The sequence below is a fragment of the Talpa occidentalis genome, unplaced genomic scaffold (assembly GCF_014898055.3).
Source record: "Talpa occidentalis isolate TD23 unplaced genomic scaffold, MPIMG_talOcc4v2.1 talOcc4.983, whole genome shotgun sequence".
Taxonomy (NCBI): domain Eukaryota; kingdom Metazoa; phylum Chordata; class Mammalia; order Eulipotyphla; family Talpidae; genus Talpa; species Talpa occidentalis.
Window position 1 is genome coordinate 2,382 of NW_023605398.1, and position 22,114 is coordinate 24,495.

A 22,114-nucleotide genomic window follows, 5' to 3' on the forward strand; every position below is an offset into this window, starting at 1 on the left:
TATTTTATTTTGTCTTTTTTCTTTTTTATTGAGTTAAAATTAAAATGTGATACTTAGTATCAAAGTCAGAATTAATTCTGCATCCCATTCATTACAGTCTATTGACTGAATTACTAAAATTATTGTTTTTTATTTATTGCAATTACTTGCACAATTAAGGCACCATTCATTAACTGGGAGAGTTACAGTATCTTTCTGGCAGTTTTAACCATAATGTTGTCCAATAATGAATGAACCAATAATGTATGCATCATATTGGGTTTTTTATCTAGCTATTAAATCAATGACAAATGTCTTATATTACTTAAACTTATGTATTTTAATATATTACTTTTTGTTGTTTTGTTTTTATTATTGTTTAGGTTTTGCACAAGCTTAGCATGCCATTAAAAAATTTCTTTAAAATTTTAAAACTTTCTCAGAATATCACAATAATGAAAGACATATTTTGAAAGAAAATAACAAGAGAATTTAATAACACCTCATCCCCTTTTAATAAATAACAATAAATGTCTAAATAAAAATAATTAGTGTAGGAAATGCTAACACTGCTATTTCTCCAAATTAGAACATTTCAATCTTTAACTGTTAGCTTTAAAAATGACATAAAAATGGGAACATCATTTTTTTCTAAGCCACCATTCGGATTTCAATACAGTTTTACAAGTGATGTTAAGATGCTGCTGTGGTATATGACTTTAAGGTAATAAAGATAATATCGGTCATGAACTTCTCCTTTTTGGTTAAATTTTTGTTTTTCATTTTTCCAAACAATACTATTGTGTCAGCATGGAATAGCCTTTGAAAAACTATTTGTTCTCTCATGAAACATAGGTTTAAAGTTCCTAGGAGTTCATATTTTTAAAATTTTCTCATTGAGGTAATATTTGTTTACATCATTTTCTGTATGATAGAGTAATGGGATCTGCCTCTGGTGACACTACCTTAGTGCTCTAGGACTTCAGACCAGATATGTGTGTTGTTCAACTGTAATATGAGTCTATCACTCAACTTACGTTCCGCCCACAGGGAATCTGGTCCTATGACCGTTTTTAAAGACTGAGAAGCATTTATCACAGAGCGCAGTTCCTGACTTTACAGAGCAGCAGAGATGAACCAGCAAAGAGTTACCTATGCAGAGCTGAAGCTGGCAAAGGACTCAAAAAGGCCACAAGTGAAACCTAAAGAGAGTAAAAGGTCCACTACTGTGACGGAGCAGGGAGTAACCTATGCAGAATTAAGTCTTCACAATGCTGCTCGGGATCCTCAGAAGAATGGCAAGTCCTGTCACCTCAGAGGTAAAACATTGAGTAGACACACAGCACAACTGTTCTGGGAGATGCAGAGGGGTAGAGGTGCACAAAGAATGGGGAATAAACTGACATGTTTTTCATTTGTGAGGCTGAGAATTTGGCATTGGAATATGATAGTCTAGTAGGGAATCTGATGGCTATTTTTGCCAGGTATTTTTATTATTTGTAATTGTTGAAAAACAATAGTTCATGGGTGTTTTGTTTACTAAACACAACAATGGTATATTCTGGGGGAAAGATTCCAGTGGGAGATAGAGGTCTCAGGGTCAAATATATGTATGTGTCTCCCTTAGCATGTAGATTTTCTTGTGTGCAAACTGAACACCTGTCTCCTTGTGTCCTTTCTCAGCATTTCCATTTCTCTCCCTGCAGGCTTAGCAGCACCTCCAGAGAAGTGCATTGCTGGGATCTTGGGACTCACCTGCCTTGTCTTCATAGGCATTATTGTGCCAGTGTGGATTATTTCCCGTAGGTACATTTATGAAATTTTATAATAGAACTTTTCACTTAATGTTGTCAGTTCTTTTAAATATTTCATAATATTAAGGAATAGAACATATGTTAATATCAGTTTAATTGAATGTTGAATGGTTAATCTCTCCTCAAAAGTACAAGGATACAGAATTATTTCTGGAGATTATTTTATGTAGATCCAGGTATCACAATTCAAAGTCATGCTTTCGGAGACTGAAAGACTCTATTGAAAACTATGAATTTTTTTTTGAAATTTGGTGAGTACATAATGTAGGAGATGCTGAAATTTGACTCTAAATTATTGTGATATTTTCCCCAAAGCTTTATTCTTTTATTATTTTTTTCAGAAACTCAACGTTATCATTATAACTCTATTATTATGATTATAACACTACCAACATTCATTTTTAATTTTTGGAATATTAAATTGAATCTTAATTACTGAGAACTTTAATTTTTATAAGGATTCTCTTATTTTTTCTAGCTACTACTCAAAAGCCAGAGCAGAATGATTTCTCCTCAGAGCAGAATGATTGCCCAAACATCACTAATAGCCAGAAAGGTACACAATGATTTCCAAAATTCTGACGTTAACACAATTTATATTATGTATATTTGTTATACTAAGGGTCAAAATGGTAACAAATATTTTGGTAAAGCATACATTACACAATCAAATAATAAATGTTCATGAATAATGATAATATGAGGGGCTCATCATATCCAACAAAAGGAAGAAAATTCACTTAGCACTTAAACACCCATGTGGCCAATTGGCTCATCTCCTGCTGCTATTATATGTATAAATAATGTTATTATTAAAAATGACTTTATTAGCTCTTTGTCAGGGCATATACAGTGGCTATTATTTGTGTGAGTTTGGATCATATGGACACATAATTTATAGCATGAGATGCTACCTTTTCTCTTGAGTGTGTGTTGTATGCACTAGCTGTGAGGTGTGTGCATGTGTCATGGACATGTATGTTCAAATCTCAGCATATATATGATATGTCATTTTATTAATCCAAGTAGTTTTAGGTAATAATTCATAATTTCCCTTCAGAATACCATTGCTGGCCTTGTCCAAAGGAGTGGATTACGTACTCCAACAACTGCTATTACTTTAGTGCTGAAAAAAAAACCTGGAATGAGAGCGTGAGGGCCTGTCAGTGTATGAACTCTCAGCTGCTCTACATAGACACTGAAGAAGAAATGGTAAGAATTTCAGTGTCCCAACCACTTTGATGAAGACTTATTCTGGTTAATTTTATATTTATAGAATCCATACATATTTTTGTTCAAAATTTGTAGTTTATTTAAAGTTTGTATAACATTTCTTTGTCTGTCTTTGAGGTATTTTATTAAACTCTTTGACCCATTAATGCACACTTGAAAAACCCAGTTCTTGGCTTTCACAGAGAACCATATTTTCTATATGTGTGTGTATATATATATATATGTGTGTGTGTATAAAATAAAGATTACTATTTAATACACATCAAGAAAGGTGAGCATGTTGTGATCCCGCAGATTAATCACCAAGGGAATGAAATTGTATCTTCAGAGCAGATCCTAAGTAGAAGTCCCAGCCCCTAGCATACCTGAGACACCCTGTCTCTCTCTCTTCACTCCTGCTGTCTGGTTATTTAGCCACTGACTTGACTTTTAATTTCAGAGATCTTTTTCTTGCTTATGAACTGAAAGGCAATCATACAGTATATAATTTTGTTCCTGTCCTGTCACTCCCCTATAATTCCTCATTAATTTATTTGCATATTGCATTTATGTGCTGTTTGCTAATTTTCACTGCAGATTTTTATGATATACCATTTTAAAATCCATTCTTTTTGATGTGTTAAGTGTGGGGTATGTCAGTTCTCAGAGATAAAGAAACTTTCTGGGTTCTTTATTTTCAGTCAGAGGGTCCCCTTAGTTTTCCCAACGCCACCCTCCCAGCCCTGCTCATGAGTCCCTGGTGGTGGGAGGTGAAGTGAGTCCTGGCTGCTGACTGTTGCCACTGTCCTGAGGCATCACCCTTGTCAGGCTGCCCTATGGTTGCTGGACAGAACCCCTCACCTCAGTGGGGAATGGCTGCCCTGAGCCTCCTCCTGGTGTAGGTTGGTGCTGACAGGCCGCCGGCCTGGTTCAGATTTTCCTTGTTCACATAAAAGAGTGAAGTTCCTAAGTATAAATGTTTAGGAGCTCCTGTTATGTAATGATGATGTGCTGGTGAGAGTTTGTGGCATCATGCACGATAGTTTTTAGCACACTGTGTGTATGTGGTGTGAGGTTGGAATCTGTCACTTCATTCTGAAAGTGTAGGATAATGGGAAATCACATATTGCTTGTGTTTTTTTTTTTTTTAAAAAGGAATCCTTTCATCATTCCTATGTAAGTGAAAATTCTTTATGTTTGAATAGAAATTTATGAACTCCATATCAGTTTTGTCATGGATTGGAGTCTACCGTAACGTCGGTCATCGGTCATGGACGCTGTTAAATGGGTCAGCTTCCCAACTACAGTAAGTTTATTTAAATAATGTTACCTAAGAGAAGAAAGGTATGAAAAGGAACATAAGAAGAATCATATTAGTGCATTTGATTTCAATTATAGACATGAAGAATGTTGTTAAATGTTAATGGAATCTTGAAAAAATATTAAAGAAAGGACAGCTCAGTTTGTCTAACTCCCAACTCTTACAAATATTCTATGAAAATTGTCTTTATCTATTTTCAAATTATACTTGTATTGCAATCAAAAGAATAAGCTATTGTTCTTGATTTATCCCAATGTTATATAACAACAGAATTATACATTTGTCTTTATTTCAGAATAAGAGACTCATCATCTGGTAATTCTCACTGTGTGATGCTACAAAATGAACATTATGCAGAGGACTGTGAAGTTCCAAATATGTATTATTGCAAGCATAAGTTTATATTAAAAAAAAAAAACTAAGTTTGGATTTATTTGGGTAAATTTCTTTTTTAAAAATAATTTATCTATTTATATGAATTTTACATCATTGTTCTTTTTTATAATGTTTGCTTTCTTTTCTCAGGTGTAGTCCCCATAGAATTTCTACCATCAATTCACCCTTGCACCATCACCATAGTTCCTTCTGTTCTTCCCACCTTCTTTTTTATTCCTCTCTCTCTCCCTCCCCTGCAGAATGTCTCTGATTTATAGTTTTCAGTTTATTTTTGTTTTGTTGTGCTGTGTTTTTTTTTTTATTATTATTGTTGTGATTTCTTTCCCCTGATGTCTTACTTGGTTCTCCTATATTTCTATATAGTGAAACCATCCGATATTTTTCTTTTTCCTTCTGACTTACTTCACTGAGCATAATCCCTTCTAGCTCTATCCACGTTGCTGTGAGTGGCATTCGTTTATCTTTTTTGATTGTTGAATAATATTCCATTGTGTCTATATGCCACATCTTCTTGATCCAGTCATCTGTTTTTGGGCATTTGGGTTTGTTTCCATTTCTTACCTATTATAAATAGTACTGCAATAAACATAAGGGTGGAGGTATTCTTTTGAATTTATGTTTTTGTGTCTTTTGGGTAGATCCCTAGGATTAGAATTGCTGGGTTATATGGCAGCTCCATTTTTAGTAGTCTGAGGAAACTCCATACAGCTTTCCATATCTGTTAACTATTGGAGACCCCTAAGGCATGCAGTGCTGAGACAAGGAAAACATCAAGGTCGTGGCTAGAAAACTGGTCATGGCCAACAAACTGATCAGCGTGGTGGGAAGACAGGCTCATGTACAGATCAGGAAGTTTTTTCTTGTCTACGAAGCTATGTCTGGGGGACAAACTAGATTAGAAAAAGAAACAGAATCACCTGATGGTACAGAACCTGGGTGGTGAATGTGTGCCAGACAAGGCCAAATGATAAGAGAATCCTTCATTGTCTAGTAACTCACCTGAGGGTGGAGGGGGGCTGCTTGTACCAATAAAAACGAATTGCACCAGACACTCAGGACACTTGAGCACAAATGAGAGGCCTTGGGTCCCTGGGTCCTGCTTCTCTTAAACTCTATTTGTGCCTGTCATTTCTTTGTTTTTTCCTTCATTCAATCAGATTCCTCTCTCAACCCTGTTCAGTGGAGCTGGACTCTGGTTGTTAACCAGTTTGCGCTCCCACCAGCACGTAGGTGACTTCATGTTTCACCACATCCTTGCCAATATTTATTGCAGCTAGTGTTATCTAATATGTGCCTTTCCTGGATAACATTCTATTTCAAGAAATGAATCTTAAAATTGATTTTGTTTTTATGACTTTTTTTAAAAAATAATTGTTCAAATATACAGTACACAAAAAAAAGTACAGATAGCATTACATTTTTTGTTCAGCATTTCATTTGTGGCTTCGTACCTTCAAATGATCATATTTTGTGTGAGTCCATTTATATTTTATGGCAAACTCTTAGATACAGAAACTGGACTGGGGGTTGCCAGGGACTGAGGGTAGATGGGATGAGGAACTGACCACATATGGGTTCCCTGTTTCTTTATGAAGTAATGAACATTTTTCAGTGCTGAGTAGTGGCATTTGCAAACTCTGAATATGCTAAATATCTTTGATTTATACATTTTGAAGGGTTGAATTTTATGCTTTATAAATTATATCTCAATAAAGTTTTTTTTTAAGAATTCTGTGATGTTTGAAAACATTTAATCTTTAAAGTAATTTGGAGCTTAGTCATCTTTACCATATTTATTCTTTCAGTCTACATCAACCTTAATGCTTCCTTAAATTTCATTTTTTTGTTATTATGCTTTGTATTTTTTACAGATGTCATAGGGAAATGATGTTATGCTTTTGTAATGGCATCTTATTTTAAAATGTCTAGAACGTCTGTTAGCAATCTTTAGTGCTGTAAAAAGCAATACAAGTGAAGTTGGCTCATTGATTTATATGCAATGTGTTTTCTCTCTTTATGTATTTTTCTATAAATCTAAAATAGGAATCTAGTACATGTATATAAAAATCATTAATTTTGATGTAAATAAGTACTTCATTGTAAATAATCACACTTTGTTTCTTCTTTCCAAGTACAATTCCTTTTTTTTTAAGTGGCTTTTTACAGATCAGAATTTTACATCCAATACTGAATAGAAGTTACCATGATTGATCTCTGTGTATTCCCATTTTAGGGAGATACATTTCAATATTTATTCTTAGATATGAAGTTTATTGTAGCTTTGTCATCACCACTCTCAAATTAATGTAATTCCATCACATTCTTTTTTTGTAAAGTTTTTTAAGTTTGATGTTATGTTTCTATTCATTTTGAATGAATGGGAATGTAATATGTTTATAAAATGTTTATGAAATATATTACCTTTATTTCTTTGAAATATAAGATCATCTTGCATTTTTGAAATAAAACTATAGCAATCATTCTGTGTGTTTTTTTTTTACCATGTATATATTTTATTTAGATCATCATTTTTCTTTCTTATTCACAAAACAAAATTATACTACATTTTAATTTACAGCTACATGTTTGACATGTATGTACCAAGGCTACTGTGAAAAGGATTCTTGTTTTTCTACTAACTCGAGGCCTTTGTGTAAAAGCACTGTGGTATGTAAGTGTCATTTCACTGATGATTTCATCTGAGCATGTAAACCTGTTTTAGGGAAGTTTTATGTAAAAATTCAGTAGCTCTTTTTCTTTTTGGCTTATTTCGCTGAGCATGATCCCTTCCAGTGCCATCCATGTTGCTGCAAATTGCATGTGTTTATCTTTTTTGAATGCTGAGTAATATTCCATGGTATATATGTACCACATCTTCTTGATCCAGTCATCTATTTTTGGGCATTTGGGTTGTTTCCAAAGCTTAGCTATTGTAAACAGTGCTGCTATAAACATAGGAGTGCAGGTGCTCTTTGGAATTGATGTTTCTGTGTCCTTTGGGTAAATACCTAGGAGTGGAATTGCTGGATCATATGGAAGCTCTATGTTTAGTAGGTCCAGAAATCTCCACACAGCTCTCCATAGTGGTTGGACCAGTTTGCACTCCCACCAACAGTGCACAAGAGTTCCTTTTTCTCCACATCCTCGCCAACATTTGTTGTTGCTAGTTTTTTTGCTCAGCGAAATAAGCCAAAAAGAAAAAGAAAAATACCGGATGGTCTCACTCATAGCAGGAATCTAGAAAACTTAAATAAGGGACCAGGAAAATGAATATAAGAAAGTGAAAATCAAAATCAACAAAAAACTATGAACCAGAGACACTTTTTGGGGGGTGGGGGGCGGGAGGGGGAAGGATTGGGGTCAGAATGGGGCGTTTGCAATTGTATGGGGGAATATAAAAATAAAATTTAATATTAAAAAAATAAAAAATAAATGAAAAAAAAATTCAGTAGCTCTATCTCATGTGAAGTTTCTTCAGGTAGAACTATTTGCTGTACAATATTTTGGTGATTACATTTTCTACAAATTTTCTATTTCATATAGACATTAAAATGTATTTGTAATACTGGCTTTTTGTCTGGTGTACCTATTAAAATTGTAATGGGGGGGACTTCCTTGGTGTCAAAGGGGTTAGTCTCAGTGCTGTCAAGCATTGGGCAGGAGGTACACCAGGAGTTCTATTCCAGGCCAGGGAGCTAACCCACTTGGCACAGCAGACCTCTCCTGACTCACCTGCTCCACCCCTCGGTGTGTATTTCAGTAGATCTGCTGGTTCTGCTCCCGACGCTGTCTCTGGTGAATCCTCTCACGACCCACACCTCTAGCCAATCTTTTAAGCAAAACAAAAACCATAATGGTTTTCTCATACATAATCTAGGTACTAGAGACTTAGTTTCTCAATTGTTTTCTTCAATAGTGTAACTGCTGTTATTAAGTTTTTACAAGGAGAATATGTTTGCTTTGTTCATACTCTTTAACAATTTTGTTTTTGTCATTTGTTTGGGCTATTTATTTTTCTTCTATTGTTTTAGACACATTTTACTTATTTTTTGCTTTGCCATTTTCAGTTTCTTGGATGCATGCTCAGATTTATGCCCTTTCAATTTTGAGCGATATATGCACTTAAGGCATTTGAATTCAAAAGATAGAATATTACTTTCATATTTTCCTTCTGATTAATATGTTGTGAACATACATTATTATCATCTCTTTAACTCATAAAATAGACGTATCACTGTATTCAAAATCATGTAGGGATTTAATTTTTATGGTTACTATTTTATTTGAATCTGTTAGAGAATTTTCTTTGAAACTAGAATATTTTACATTTCTTTTGATAATGGCTAGTGTGACTTTGTGATTTAAAAACCTATTTTTTTTTTGAGGATCCTTGGTGGCACAAGGGGTTAAGCACAGAATTGTGAAGATATCCTTAGCCTCTGGAGCATGTTTCAATCCCCGGCCTTCCAGGGAGCTACCCATGTTGTGCAGCAGACCTCTCCTGTCTCTCCCGCTGCACCCCTCAACAGCATATTTCAGTCAGTCTACCTGTTGTGCTCCCCACTCTGTCTCTGGTGTGAATCTTCTCATCCTCCTGCATCTACTACACCTCTGGCTTACCCCCCCCCCCAGTTCTTGTATGCATGAATAAATAAATAGTTAAAAAAAAACTTACTTTTTCTGTCCTCCAATATATGGTTAAGTGATATTTTATAAAAAATCTACTTTTTTTCCCCTGAACAGTTAGGGTAGGACTTTTGTCATATTTACAACACATATTCCTTGAAAGTACATTCCTTGTAAATACATATTACTTACTACTCTGTAAATACATATTACTTAGGGGATTATGGTTTTACAATGTTTCCATTAAAATAGAATTGACATATGAGACTATAAGAAAATTATATGTAATGGCAAGACTCTAGCAGTGAAATATCGCCTAGACACTTAACTGAAGTTTTCATGTTCGTGGTTGAGATGGAAGCAATTTAACAGCCAAGTATGGTTAAGACTTTTTGCTCCCTTATATCTTTTAGAATAGGAAGACAATTTCTTAGAGGCCTTCAATGGACAAACTAAATGACACATTACAAGTTCAGCCTCCTCTGCTCTGGAGGTGTGTGATGAGAAACTGCCTTCACAATAGCTAGGATTTCCTGTTCAAGTTTTAAGAAACACTTTGACAAGAAATCTACTTTTTTCCAGTGTTGTTTCACTCTGCACCATCACACAGTGTAAACCACAGATTTTGTTTGTTTGTTTCCATGAGTAACCAGGTCTCCCACAAGTGGATATGCCACTCTTTGGACTAGAGAAGGTATGTGTTCCTACTCTCCCCTCTCTCTAAAAGCTCATCTCATTGATCACAAATGCTGTATATGATACAACATTGCTGTGCAATCAAATTATAGAGAACATCGGTATCTTTATTGTATAATTCAGGATAGGAAAATTAGCATAAATATGAAAAATATTATAGGTTATCTTAAATATGCAAGTTATTTACTGTACAGATTTCCTCAAGTGCATATATTCAAGGATAATTTGTTTTTTCTTTTTTTTTTTTTTAATAGAGGCATGTTTTATTTATTTATTTATTTGTTTGTTCGTTTGTTTTGTTTTATACATGCACTGGGTACAGTCAGAAGCGCGGGAGGGTGAGAGAATTCACCAGAGCCATAGCGGGGAGCAGAGCAGGCAGAAGGACCAAAGTACACTGCTGAGGGGAGCAGCGGGTGGCAGGAGAGGTCTGCGGGCCATGTGGGACCCTCCTTCGGTGGCCGGGGAGCAGCCGAGAATCGAGCGGGTGCTGCAGAGGCTGCGGGCAGCTTCGCAACCCAGCGCTCAACCGCTGCGCCAACGGGGAGGCCCCGATAATTTGTTTTTTCAATCAATACAGTCCTGGCTGAAATCCCATAAGCATTGTGACAGGCAACTGTTTATTCTGGAATTTGCAATCAGTACAGATAAAATAGCATATATCATTTATTTAGTGCAGCCTTTAAACATAGATTCTTAAAATAAATTCATTTAATCAGGAAGGTCAGATGTAATTCCTCATATACTTTCTTCATCTTAATAAAACCAATTTAATTGTTTATACAAATGAGAATGAATAGTCCACAAAATTCTAACTTACTTATAAAATATCAAAAGTCTTTTTTTTTTAATTAAATTGAACTAAACATAACCAAAATACACACAACGCTGATAAAGAGATTCCTGTCTAAGGAACTGTGCTATATGGTCTAACTGATATGAATCAGAAATAACTTTGTCAGTTTGTCAGAACACAAAATAAAATAACTGAGCTTAGAAAGGGCAGGTTAAAAATTAGTGATTTACATGTATATCTTATATGTTTTTATTCCAGTTTTAGATTTGTAAGCAAAACAAAATTAGTATACTCTACATAACTTTTGTAGGTTTCAAAGCCAGAATTAATTTCAGATTTCACTCTCTGTGGACCTCATTGATACCATTACTAAATTGCATTATCTGTTTTATTACAATTAAAATCCTTCTGGAAGTTTGAGCCAACAGCATTGCCCCCTGAAAGATTTTTATGATTTTTTTTTTCTTTTTTCTCTTTTCCAATCACTCATTTATCAACTTCTTGTATAAAATAAATGTCATTTCAAAATCTTTGCCTTGCCAATATTGTTTAGGATTTCAAGAAGTTAATGTCACATATTCTATATAGTAACTATTCCTCAAAATTTTAATGATTTCTTAAAACTCTATAATATTTTGAGAAAATATTTTATTTTAACCTCTAATTCCTTTTAATAATAAATTTTATTCACAATATAAAGGTAATTTAGAGCAGGAAATTAATACATATTCTAACACAACTATTGCACACTATAGAATGTCCATATAATTATCAATACATTAAAAATAGTATAGATTAGCACATCATTTTCTCATACAGCATGTTAAGACATTATTCTGATATTTTCAAAATGTTTTATGGATGATGACTTTAATAAGTGTGGATGTTATTATTTGTGAACTTTACGCCATTAGTATTTGTTCTTCTATTCCCCCAAAACATTACAATGATGTGAAAAATAAAATAGCATTTTTAAAATTATTTCTTATTATGCAACACATTTTTTAAGTCTAAGGAAATTTTAGTCTTACTTGTCCATCACTCAGCTGCAGTATGAGTTTATTACTCTACATGCTCGCCCACATGACTACACTAGGGATCTGGTCATCATGCACAGCGTTTAGTTAAGACTTGCCTGCAGCTATCGGAGAGCACCGTCCCTGACACTACTCAGCTGCAAGGATGAATGAGCAAACAGAGAGCTACCCAGAGGTGAATCTGCACCCAAGAGGACAGCAAATGAAAGGTAAGGGCACATAAAGCTCCACTTCATCAACAGAATAGTAAATAACCTCTGTGGAATGACATCTTCAAAACACTATTCAGGACCTTCAAGGGAATGACAAGTACTACGCATGCAAAAATAAAACATTTAATAGACACACATGTAACTGCTCTGGGCTGTGTGATTGGGGTGCTGGTGTGCGGAAAGAGTAGGGGATAAGCTCACAGAGTTTTCCCATGTGAGAGTTTAAGCTTGAAATATGACTATGTCATTCTAATATGAATTGTAAGGACAAATTTATTCCAGTTGTTGGAAATTGGAGTCTTTGACTACATCTCATAGAGCATTATGTTTACTGAAATGCAGAATATTTTTTTTTAAGATTTATTTATTTATTTATTTATTTATTTATTTATTTATTTATGCAAGCATGGGATACAGTCAGAAGCGCGGGAGGGTGAGATAATTCACCAGAGCCAGAGCAGGGAGCAAAGCAGGCAGAAGGACCGAAGTACACTGCTGAGGGGAGCAGCGGGCGGCAGGAGAGGTCTGTGCGCCATGTGGGACCCTCGCCCTCGCCCCGTGGCCGGGATCGAACCCGGTGCTGCAGAGGCTTCTGGCACCTTCGCAGCCCAGCGCTCAACCGGTACGCCACCGGGGAGGCCCTGAAACACAGAATATTCTGGCGACACGATTACAATGGGAGATGTGGGCTTGGGATCCAACCTTCCATACTTGACTCCTTGTGCAGGCGGGTTCTAGCATCTGTAAACTGTCAACATTTGTCTCCATTTTTAACCTGTGCTTCCATTTCTCTCCCTGGAGACACGCCATTACCTCCAGGGCAGATTGCTGCTGAGGTCCTGGGGATCATCTGCCTGGTCTTGGTGTCCACTGTAGTAAAAAACATATTCCTTATTCCTGGTAAGATAATTCTGAAAAATTATTAGTGACATAGTTTACACTCGATGGTTACTAGTGCTATAAAAATGTTCAGACATTAAGGAGAACATTCATTTTTAATGTATGGTTTTAATTAAGTGTTGAATTGTTGTTCTGAATTTGTCAAAGTGTAAATACGCAGAATGATTATGAAGGTTATTTTATAGATTCATATATCATGATTCAATGACATGCTTTAGGAAACTGAGAGACCCAATTGAGAACTATGAATTTATTTTTGATAATTGGTAACACTGTAGGAGATGGTGAAAATTGACTCTAAATTTTTGCAGTATTTTCCCCCAAAGACTTATTCTTTTATTAATTTTCAGAGAAAGTACTGTATTATAGAGTATTTCTATAACCATACCAACATACAACATTTCTAACTTAGAAATAGTATACTGATTAGTATTTATTGAGAACGCTATTCATTTTTATAAGGATTATATTATTTTTTCTAGCTACTACTGAAGATCCAGAGAGGAGTGATTCCTCCACAGTAACAAACAGCCAGAAAGGTACACAAAGATTTCCAAATTCTGATTTTAGTAGTTTATATATACATATATATATATATGTTAGACTTGTAATAATTGTAACAAATTTTCTCTTAGAACATACAATATAAAGTCAAATAATAAATGTTCATGAATGATGATAATAGGATGGGTTCATCATATCCAACAACAGGAAGAAAATTTACTTAGAACCCCCACGCACATGTGGCCAATTGGCTCATATCCTGCTGCTATTATATGTATAAACAATTTTACTATTAAAAAATGACTTTATTTACTATGTCAGGACATTTACATGGATATTTTTTGTGTGAGTTTGGTTCATATGGGTACATAAATTATAGCATGAAAAGCTTCCCCTTTATCTGTGAGTGTGTGTTGTATGTACCGGCTGTGAGGTGTGCGCCTATGTTATGCACATGATTGTTTATCTCAACATGCATATGATATGCCTTATTTTATTAAACACAAATAATTCTAGGGAATAATTCATAATCTCTCTTCAGCATGTCATTGTGGCCCTTGTCCAAAGGAGTGGTTTACGTACTCCAACAACTGCCATTACTTTAGTGCTGAACAAAAAACCTGGAAGGAGAGCGTGAAGGTCTGTCAGAGTAACAAGTCTCAGCTGCTCTACATAGACACTGAGGAAGAAATGGTAAGACTTTCAGTGTCCAACCACTTTATTGAAGACTTATTCCTGTCAAATTTATATTTATAAATTTCATGCATATTTTTGTCCAAATTTGTAGTTTATTTTTAAGTTTGTATAATGTTCCATTGTCTGACATTGTGGATTTTACAAAAAATCTTTGACCCATTAATGTACACTTGAAAAATCCTGATCTTGACCTTCTTATAGAACAATATTTCTAATATATATATTTTATATATGTGTATGTATATATATTATAGATATGTGGGTGTATATATTAAATAAATATTGCAGTTTAATACACATCAAGAAAGGCAAGCATATTGTGATTGGGCAGATTAATCACCAAGTGAATGAAAATTGTGCCTGCAGAGCAGCTCCTGAATAGAAGTCCCAGTCCCCAGAGCACCCCAGGCATAATGTCTCTCTCTCCTCACTCCTACTGCTGGTTATTAACCACTGACTTGACTTTTAATTTCATAGCTCTCTTTTCTTGTTTATGAACTGAAATGCAATCACACGGTATATACTTAGTTCCTGTCTCATCACTCCCCTATAATTTGTCGGTAATTCATCTGTATGTTGCATTTATCTGCTGTTTGCCAATTTTCACTGCAGAGTTTTATGATATAACATGTTAAACCCAGTTTGTTTTCTGTGTCAGGGATGAGGTGTGTGTGTCACCTGCTGAGAGATAAAGAAATTCTAGGGTTCAGTATCCTTAGTGATAGGGTCTCCTTAGTTATGGGGAAAGGCTGGCCTGAGCCTCCTCCTGTTGCAGGTTGGTGCTACAGTCCTCAAGCATAGGTCAGAATTGTCCTTGTTCACATGACAAGAAGAGTGAAGTTACTAAGTATAAAACTTTAGGAGCACAGGTTATAGAATGATGATGTTCTCGTAAGAGTTTGTGGCACTATGCACAATAGTTTTCAGCACACTACGTGTATGTGGTATGAGATTGGAATCTGCCCTTCATTCTGAAAAAGTAGGATCTTGTGAAAGAACACATTATTTATGTTTTTAATTAAAATGAAGCCTTTCATCATTCTTATGTAAGTGAAAATTCTTTATGTTTGAATAGAAATTTATGAACTCCATGTCAGTTTCATCATGGATTGGAGTCTACCGTAACGACAGCGATCAGCCATGGACATTTGTAAATGGGTCAACTTCACACCTAGAGTAAGTTTTATTTAAATAATATGATAATACAATTTAAAAATGCCATTGTTTCTCATTTACCCCACCCTTATGAACTTCGAGAAGAAAGGTATGAAAAGGAATATAAGAAGAATGATATTAGTGTATTTGATTTAAATAATAGACATGAAGAATGGTGTTGAATGTGAGTGGAATCTTCATAAATATTGAAGAAAGGACAGCTCAGTTTGTCTAACTGATAACTCTTACAAATATTCTATGAAAATCGTCTTCATCCATTTTCACAATATGTTTGTATTGCAATCAAAAGAAATGCCATGGTTTCTTGGTTTGCCCCAACATTATATAACAACAGAATTATGCATTTTTTCTTTTTTACAAGATAAGGGAATCATTATCTGCTAACAATCACTGTGTTATGCTACAATCTAAATATTATGCAGGTAATTGTTAAGATCCATATATGTATTATTGCAAGCATAAGCTTTAAATTAAAACAAACAGGGGCCTCCCCGGTGGCACAGCAGTTGAGCGCTGGGTTGCGAAGCTGCCCGCAGCCCTGGCTGCTCCCCGGCCACCGGAGGAGAGTCCCACATGGCGCACAGACCTCTCCTGCCACCTGCTGCTCCCCTCAGCAGTGTACTTCGGTTCTTCTGCCTGCTCTGCTCCCTGCTCTGGCTCTGGTGAATTCACTCACCCTCCCGCACTTCTGACTGTACCCAGTGTTTGTATAAGTAAATAAATAAATCTTAAAAATAATAATAATAATAAAATAAAACAAACTAAGTTTGGTTTTATTTGTGTAACTTTCCATTTCAAGAATTGATTTTTTTTTATCTAATGTCTTTTTCTCAGCATAATATTTGAAATGCACTATGTTCAGGAAATATACAAATAACATAACTTTTGTGCCTGACATTTTTTGTTCAACATTTCATGTGCGGCGTTCAACCTTCATGAAGATCATTTGTTGTGTGAGACTATTTATACATAATGGCAAATACACTTTCATACAGAAAATAGAATGGGGGTTGCCAGGGACTGGGAGGAGGTGGGATGAGGAACTGGCCACAGATTTTTTCTCTGTTTCTTTTTGAAATGATGGAACTTTTTTTCAGAGCTAAGAGTACTGATGTTTGTAAACTCTGAATATGCTAAATATCTTAAATTTATTCACTTTAAATGGCTGAATTTTATGCTTTGAAAAATTTATCTCAATAAAGCTGCTTTGAAAAATTCCTGTGATGATATTTGAGAACATTTAATCTTTAAAATAATTTGGAGAAAAATGCATGACTGGATCAAGAAGATGTGGTATATATACACAATGGGATATTATTACTCAGCAATCAAAAAAATAAACTCATGCCATTTGCAGCAGCATGAATGGAGCTGGAAGGGATCATGCTCAATGAAATAAAGCAGAAAGAAAATGAAAAATTACGGTCTGTTTCACTTATAGGAGGAATGTAGAAGATCCAAATGAGGGATCAGGAGAAAAAAAAAAGTTATTGTGTAAGGTGAAAATCAAAATCAACAAGCAACTATAAACCAGAGACATTCTGCAGGGGCAGAGAAGGGAGTAGGATCAAAATGGGTGGGAAAAGCACAAGGGTCTATGGTGAGGTTCACGGGTGACTTGGTGGTGGGAATTTCAGGGGGGCAGGGGGAACTCAATGAACTATGGTTGAGGAGCGTGGGTACTCTTGGTGGGCATGGTGTGATGTCTTGTACAGGGAGGTTCAGTCAGATCACGTGTTCCTCAACTCAACTATATAATTATAAAGAATGATGTTAAGAGGATGCCAAAAATGGATGGTTTTAGAATACAAAGAGTCACAGAGAAGTCAGTCATAAATGGCCAAAATGGCAGCTTTCTTTGTGTTTAACTTTCTACTCATATTCCTAAGATGTGGAACATAATGGGTTCTTATTCTGGACTTGAGAATTAACAGTATTTATTTCAGTACCTCTTTTGGATGGAAGATGGTGACTTTCTAAAATTTCTATATCAGTCAATATGTTTTTAAAATCACTGTAGAAGAATGTGTGTGATTCTAAGGCAGGCAGCTCCAAAGAGAACACAGGATGGACACATTTGTGCATGTCCAATCTTAGTTTCTAAAAGTACTAACCTGAAAGTTGTATTTATTTGTAATTCATTAATGTAATCTTGTGCATAAGGTAAGATATTCACATTTAATATGCCATTTTGCTCTTCATTTTATGAGGCCTCTCCCTTATAGACTGCCATTGTTGTGTCTCTGTGTGTGTGTGTGTATGTGTGTGTGTGTGTGACTGTAAGACAACATGGAAAAAATTAACTTTTGTTCCTCACATACTCTGAATTGGCTATCATATACTAATTTAATGACCTTAATATCTAAGGTTTATATTTTCCTTTTCTTCCTCACTTTTATTCTAAACTATAGGTGTCAGGCTTCCCTGTTGGCCCAGCTGGTTGAACTCAGTGCTTTGAAGCTGTCTGCAGCCTCTGCAGCACAGGTTCAATTACCAGTTGGCCAGGGAGATACCCACATGGCATGGCAGACCTCTCCTGGCTCACTCTCTCCTCCCCTCAGCAGTGTATTTCATCAGTCTGCCTGTTCTGTTCCCCGTTCTGTCTCCGGTGAATCCTCTCACCTTCCTATGCCTCTGCCCTGTACCCAGCTCTTGTATAAATAAATAAATCTTTAGAAAAAAATACAATAATCTATATGTGTCAATATTAGCCAAGATTTCCTGCAACAGTTTCCCTATAAACAGTTCACATAAACTTACTACAATAAAAAAATACATAAATACACAGAAATGATAAAATGCTAGCAATAAAAAAAGCACTTGATTTTTGAATAAGCATGTGGAGGGGTGAGGTGCCAAGGTAAACAATTAAAGATCTCTTTCTAATTAAATAAAAACACAATTTTACATTCTTATCATTAATTTTATTTCTTTACTCATTCATTTGTTTTCATGAGTTTTTTTGCATCTCCTTCATTAGATTTTCTGAGAGCTTTTTTTTTCATCATTTGACAGCCTTAAGTTTTCTTCTTTCAGTTTGAGTCCCTCTTCCTTCCTTCCTTCTTCCTTCCTTCCTTCCTTCCTTCCTCCTTCTGTGTAGAAAACTGGAGTGTAGGCCAGAGGTGTGGGGGAGTGAGAAGATTCACCAGACAGAGTGGTGAACAGTGGATTTACTGAAATACACTAAGGGGAGCAGCGGGTGAGGCAGGAGAGGTCTGCCGTTCATTTGAGTTAGTTTCCTGGCAGGGATTGAACTCAGGCTGTAGTGGTGATAGTGCTGAGACTTAAAGCCAAGGAGGCCCGTGCTGGAATATCTTTATTATAGCATATTTCAATTCTGTATCTGTAGTTTTATTCTGGAGAGTTGTTCTTCTTTATGATATTTTATTCCATTAAGATCTTGGTTGCCATGTGTTGTAAGTTTTTGGTCGGCCAATTTTGCTACTCTTTAATTACTTATATTAAAATAAAATACACAGGGCCTCCCTGGTGGTACAGCATGTTGAGTGCCATGCTGTGAGGCTGTCTACAGCCTCTGCAGTGCCGGTTCAATTCCCAGATGGCCAGGGAGATTCCCACATGGCGCACAGACATCTCCTGCTCCCCCTGCTCCCCTCAGCAGTGTACTTCGGTCCTTCTGCCTATTCTGCTCCCTGCTCTGTCTCTGGTGAATTTTTTGCCCTCCCACACCTGGTCTGTACCACAATGTTTGTATAAATAAATAAATCTTAAAAAATAAAATAAAATAAAATAAAAATATGCAGCAATAACTTAGACAGTTAACCCTAACCCGCAGGGAGGTACTTTAGTAGATCTTTAAACATATCTTTTAGTTAGAGTCATCTAGAAATTAGAACTCTTCATTAAAAAAAATTTTTTTTCAAGAGAATGAATTTTTTTTGTCATCATATGTAAGGGTATTTGTTTTTTTTAAGGATTTTTTTGGGGGCCCTTCCTGATGGCACAGAGTAAAAGTCTCAGCACTATCAAGCAATAGCCAGCCACTGTGGCATGAGTTCACCCCTTGCAAGGGAGCTAACCCACATGGTGAGCAGACCTCTCCTGCTCCCTTCAGCAGTGTATTTCAGCAGATTTGCCTGTTCTGCTCCCCACTCTGCAATTTTAGAAATATTTCATTAAATTAGAAATGAAAATGAGAACATAAGGAAGTTACATAGTCCCAAGGTCAGCAACCTTCTCTTCAAGTAGAACATATAAGATGCAAGACCTAAGTTTTCAGTGTTTTGTGGTTGAGATGGAAGCAATTGAACAGCAGTGCAGTCTGGTTCCCTGATTTTTTTTTTAAATGGGAAAACATTTTGATTAGCATTATCTTTTCCAGCTCCATCCATGTTGTTGCAAATGGCATGAGTTGAATATAAAGTAATTAAATTAATAGTCAGATAAAGACAAGTTGAGAAACTAACCTGTGATATCTGACTACAAAACTGAGACCATAAAGGAGGGGGGTTGGGAGGGAGAGAGGGAGGCACAAGTTCTGTGATGGTGGACTATGGGCTGGATGGTGGTGGATGCACTATGGTGGCATTGTGTGATAGGTATACCTCAATGATACTTAAGTTAAAATAATAATTTAAAAAAGTGGGAAAACATTTCTCAAAGGCATTTTTCAATGAACAAACTAAAGACACATTACAAACAAAAAGTCTCCCCTACTCTGGAGGTGTGATGAGCTAAACTGTCTTCACAGTCTAGACAAGTGCTAGAATTTCCTGTTCAAAATTTGACAGTGATAGAAATCTACTTTTGCCACACTTGCTTCATTCTGAACCTTCACAGGAGAGTCTGTGTAAACCACAGATATTGTTTGTTTTTTTCCCAACAATGACCAGATCTCCCACTATAGGATACTCCACTCTTTGGCCAAAGAAGGTATGTTTTCCTATTCTCCTCTCTACCAGCCATCTCATTGATTACAAATGTCATATATGATGCAACAATTCATATGCAATCAAATTATAGAGAACATTGTTATCTCTATTGAATAATTCATATGAAATATGTGATAGGGGTTCTTAAAAATTTAAATTCAGACTGTGAAGAATTAGTTTAGCACATAAGTACAAGCATAATTTGTTTTTTTTTAAATCAATACAAGTTAACCTGAAATCCCATAAGCCTCATGACAGGAACAGTTTATTTTGGATTTTGTGATCAGTTTAGCAATAAATCTATATATTATTTAATAATTCTCAGTTTTTAAATGATTCTCAAATGAATTCTTCTAATCAGAAAGGTCTAATGAAATCCTCATACACTTAGATTCAATAAATATTTTTAATTTTTATAGAAATCAGAATAAAGAAGTATCCATAAAATTCTTAGTTTTTAGCCATCAAAAGTTAAACAAAATAGAATTAAACATTGCCAAAAAAACTACACAGTCCTGTTTAAGGTATTATGTTATATTACCAAACTGTTATATGACATAAATAATAATGACAAATGTGTAAAATAATAGGCTAAATATTTGAAATATTGAGCTTACAATAGCCTGATGAATTTTTATATGCACTCTGTATATAAATACAGATTTGTATTCCCATTTACATAAATAAACTAAGCTTCTAAACACTAGCTAACTTTTTATGATCACATTTTATAACTTTCAAAGTCAGAATTAATTCTAGAATCCACTCACTGAGGAGTGATTGACTAAGATATTAAATTATATTATTTAATAGATTACAATATATTGTAAGTTGCCACTAAAACAACTTTTACTGATTTGGGCACTCCTATGGTCCTTCTAAAAGTTTGAATCAATGTATTGTCCTCTAAATGAGATTTATTTGATTATTTTATGCTTTTTTTTATCTTAGCCATTTAGATATTTGCCAATTCTTATAAAAAATAAATGTCATTTAAAATTTGTGTTGTCAATATTCCTTAGGAGTTTAATAAATTTAATATATCATCTATCAATTTTCATATATAAAGCATTCATTAAAATTCAATGATTTGGGGAAAATATCATTTAGTATCATTCATTCCCCATTTAGTAATAAATGTAAGAGACCAAATGAAAGTTATTTACTGCAGAAAATTAAAAATATGCTAACATGACTATGCTCTCACTGTAGAACATTCAATCTTTAACCATTAGAGGATTTTTAAATTATTACAAAAATTGGTGCATCATTTTTTCTATGTAATATAGCACTTTAACACAATTATTTTAGTTCAAAACATGTCCGAGCATGTTGACTTTAAAATTAGTAAGGAAATTATTACTCATGAAACTTATTCCATTAGTATTTGCTCTTCATTTCTCTAACCAGTAATACTGTATAAAACAGAAGATCATTTAATATTTTTTTAAATCAGCTTTAATAAAATACAACTTATCTTTGTAATTCCAAAGTTTTAGCTCAGGTGATTTGTTTTTTATATCAATATGAGAAGACCAATATTTTCTTTGAGAGCAATGTGAATTGATATCATTGGACTGTTCATTTTGATTCGGAGATTTGTTTAATAATCATTTAATACTTACACCGTTTAACTTACTTATTTAGTGTCAACAGGAAGGGGTTAAAGAAACCTTTAGGTTACTACAACATGAAATGCTATTGCTACAGCTGTTACTTACTACCACTCACATCATAGTTGAGTTTTGAGGCTTAAATTTGCTTGCCCATTAAGAATTGATTAGTAATAGTAGTAGTAGCAGATCATTTTAAAGCTATTCTATCAAGCAAATATTTTTTAAGTTCTAAGGAAATTAT

At 34.9% G+C, this 22,114-nt stretch overlaps 1 protein-coding gene across 1 annotated transcript; it reads left to right on the top strand.

The window, feature by feature from the left end:
• Positions 1–1,111: 1,111 nt before the first annotated feature.
• On the top strand, positions 1,112–15,365 carry LOC119237512 (NKG2-A/NKG2-B type II integral membrane protein-like; the record flags this gene model as incomplete). The annotated part of the gene is made up of 6 exons (XM_037501523.1): positions 1,112–1,298; positions 1,686–1,781; positions 2,272–2,349; positions 13,472–13,528; positions 14,035–14,186; positions 15,265–15,365. Coding segments are annotated over exons 1-6 (671 nt in total), but the record flags the coding sequence as incomplete, so codon positions are not given.
• Between the last annotated feature and the right edge of the window lie 6,749 nt (positions 15,366–22,114).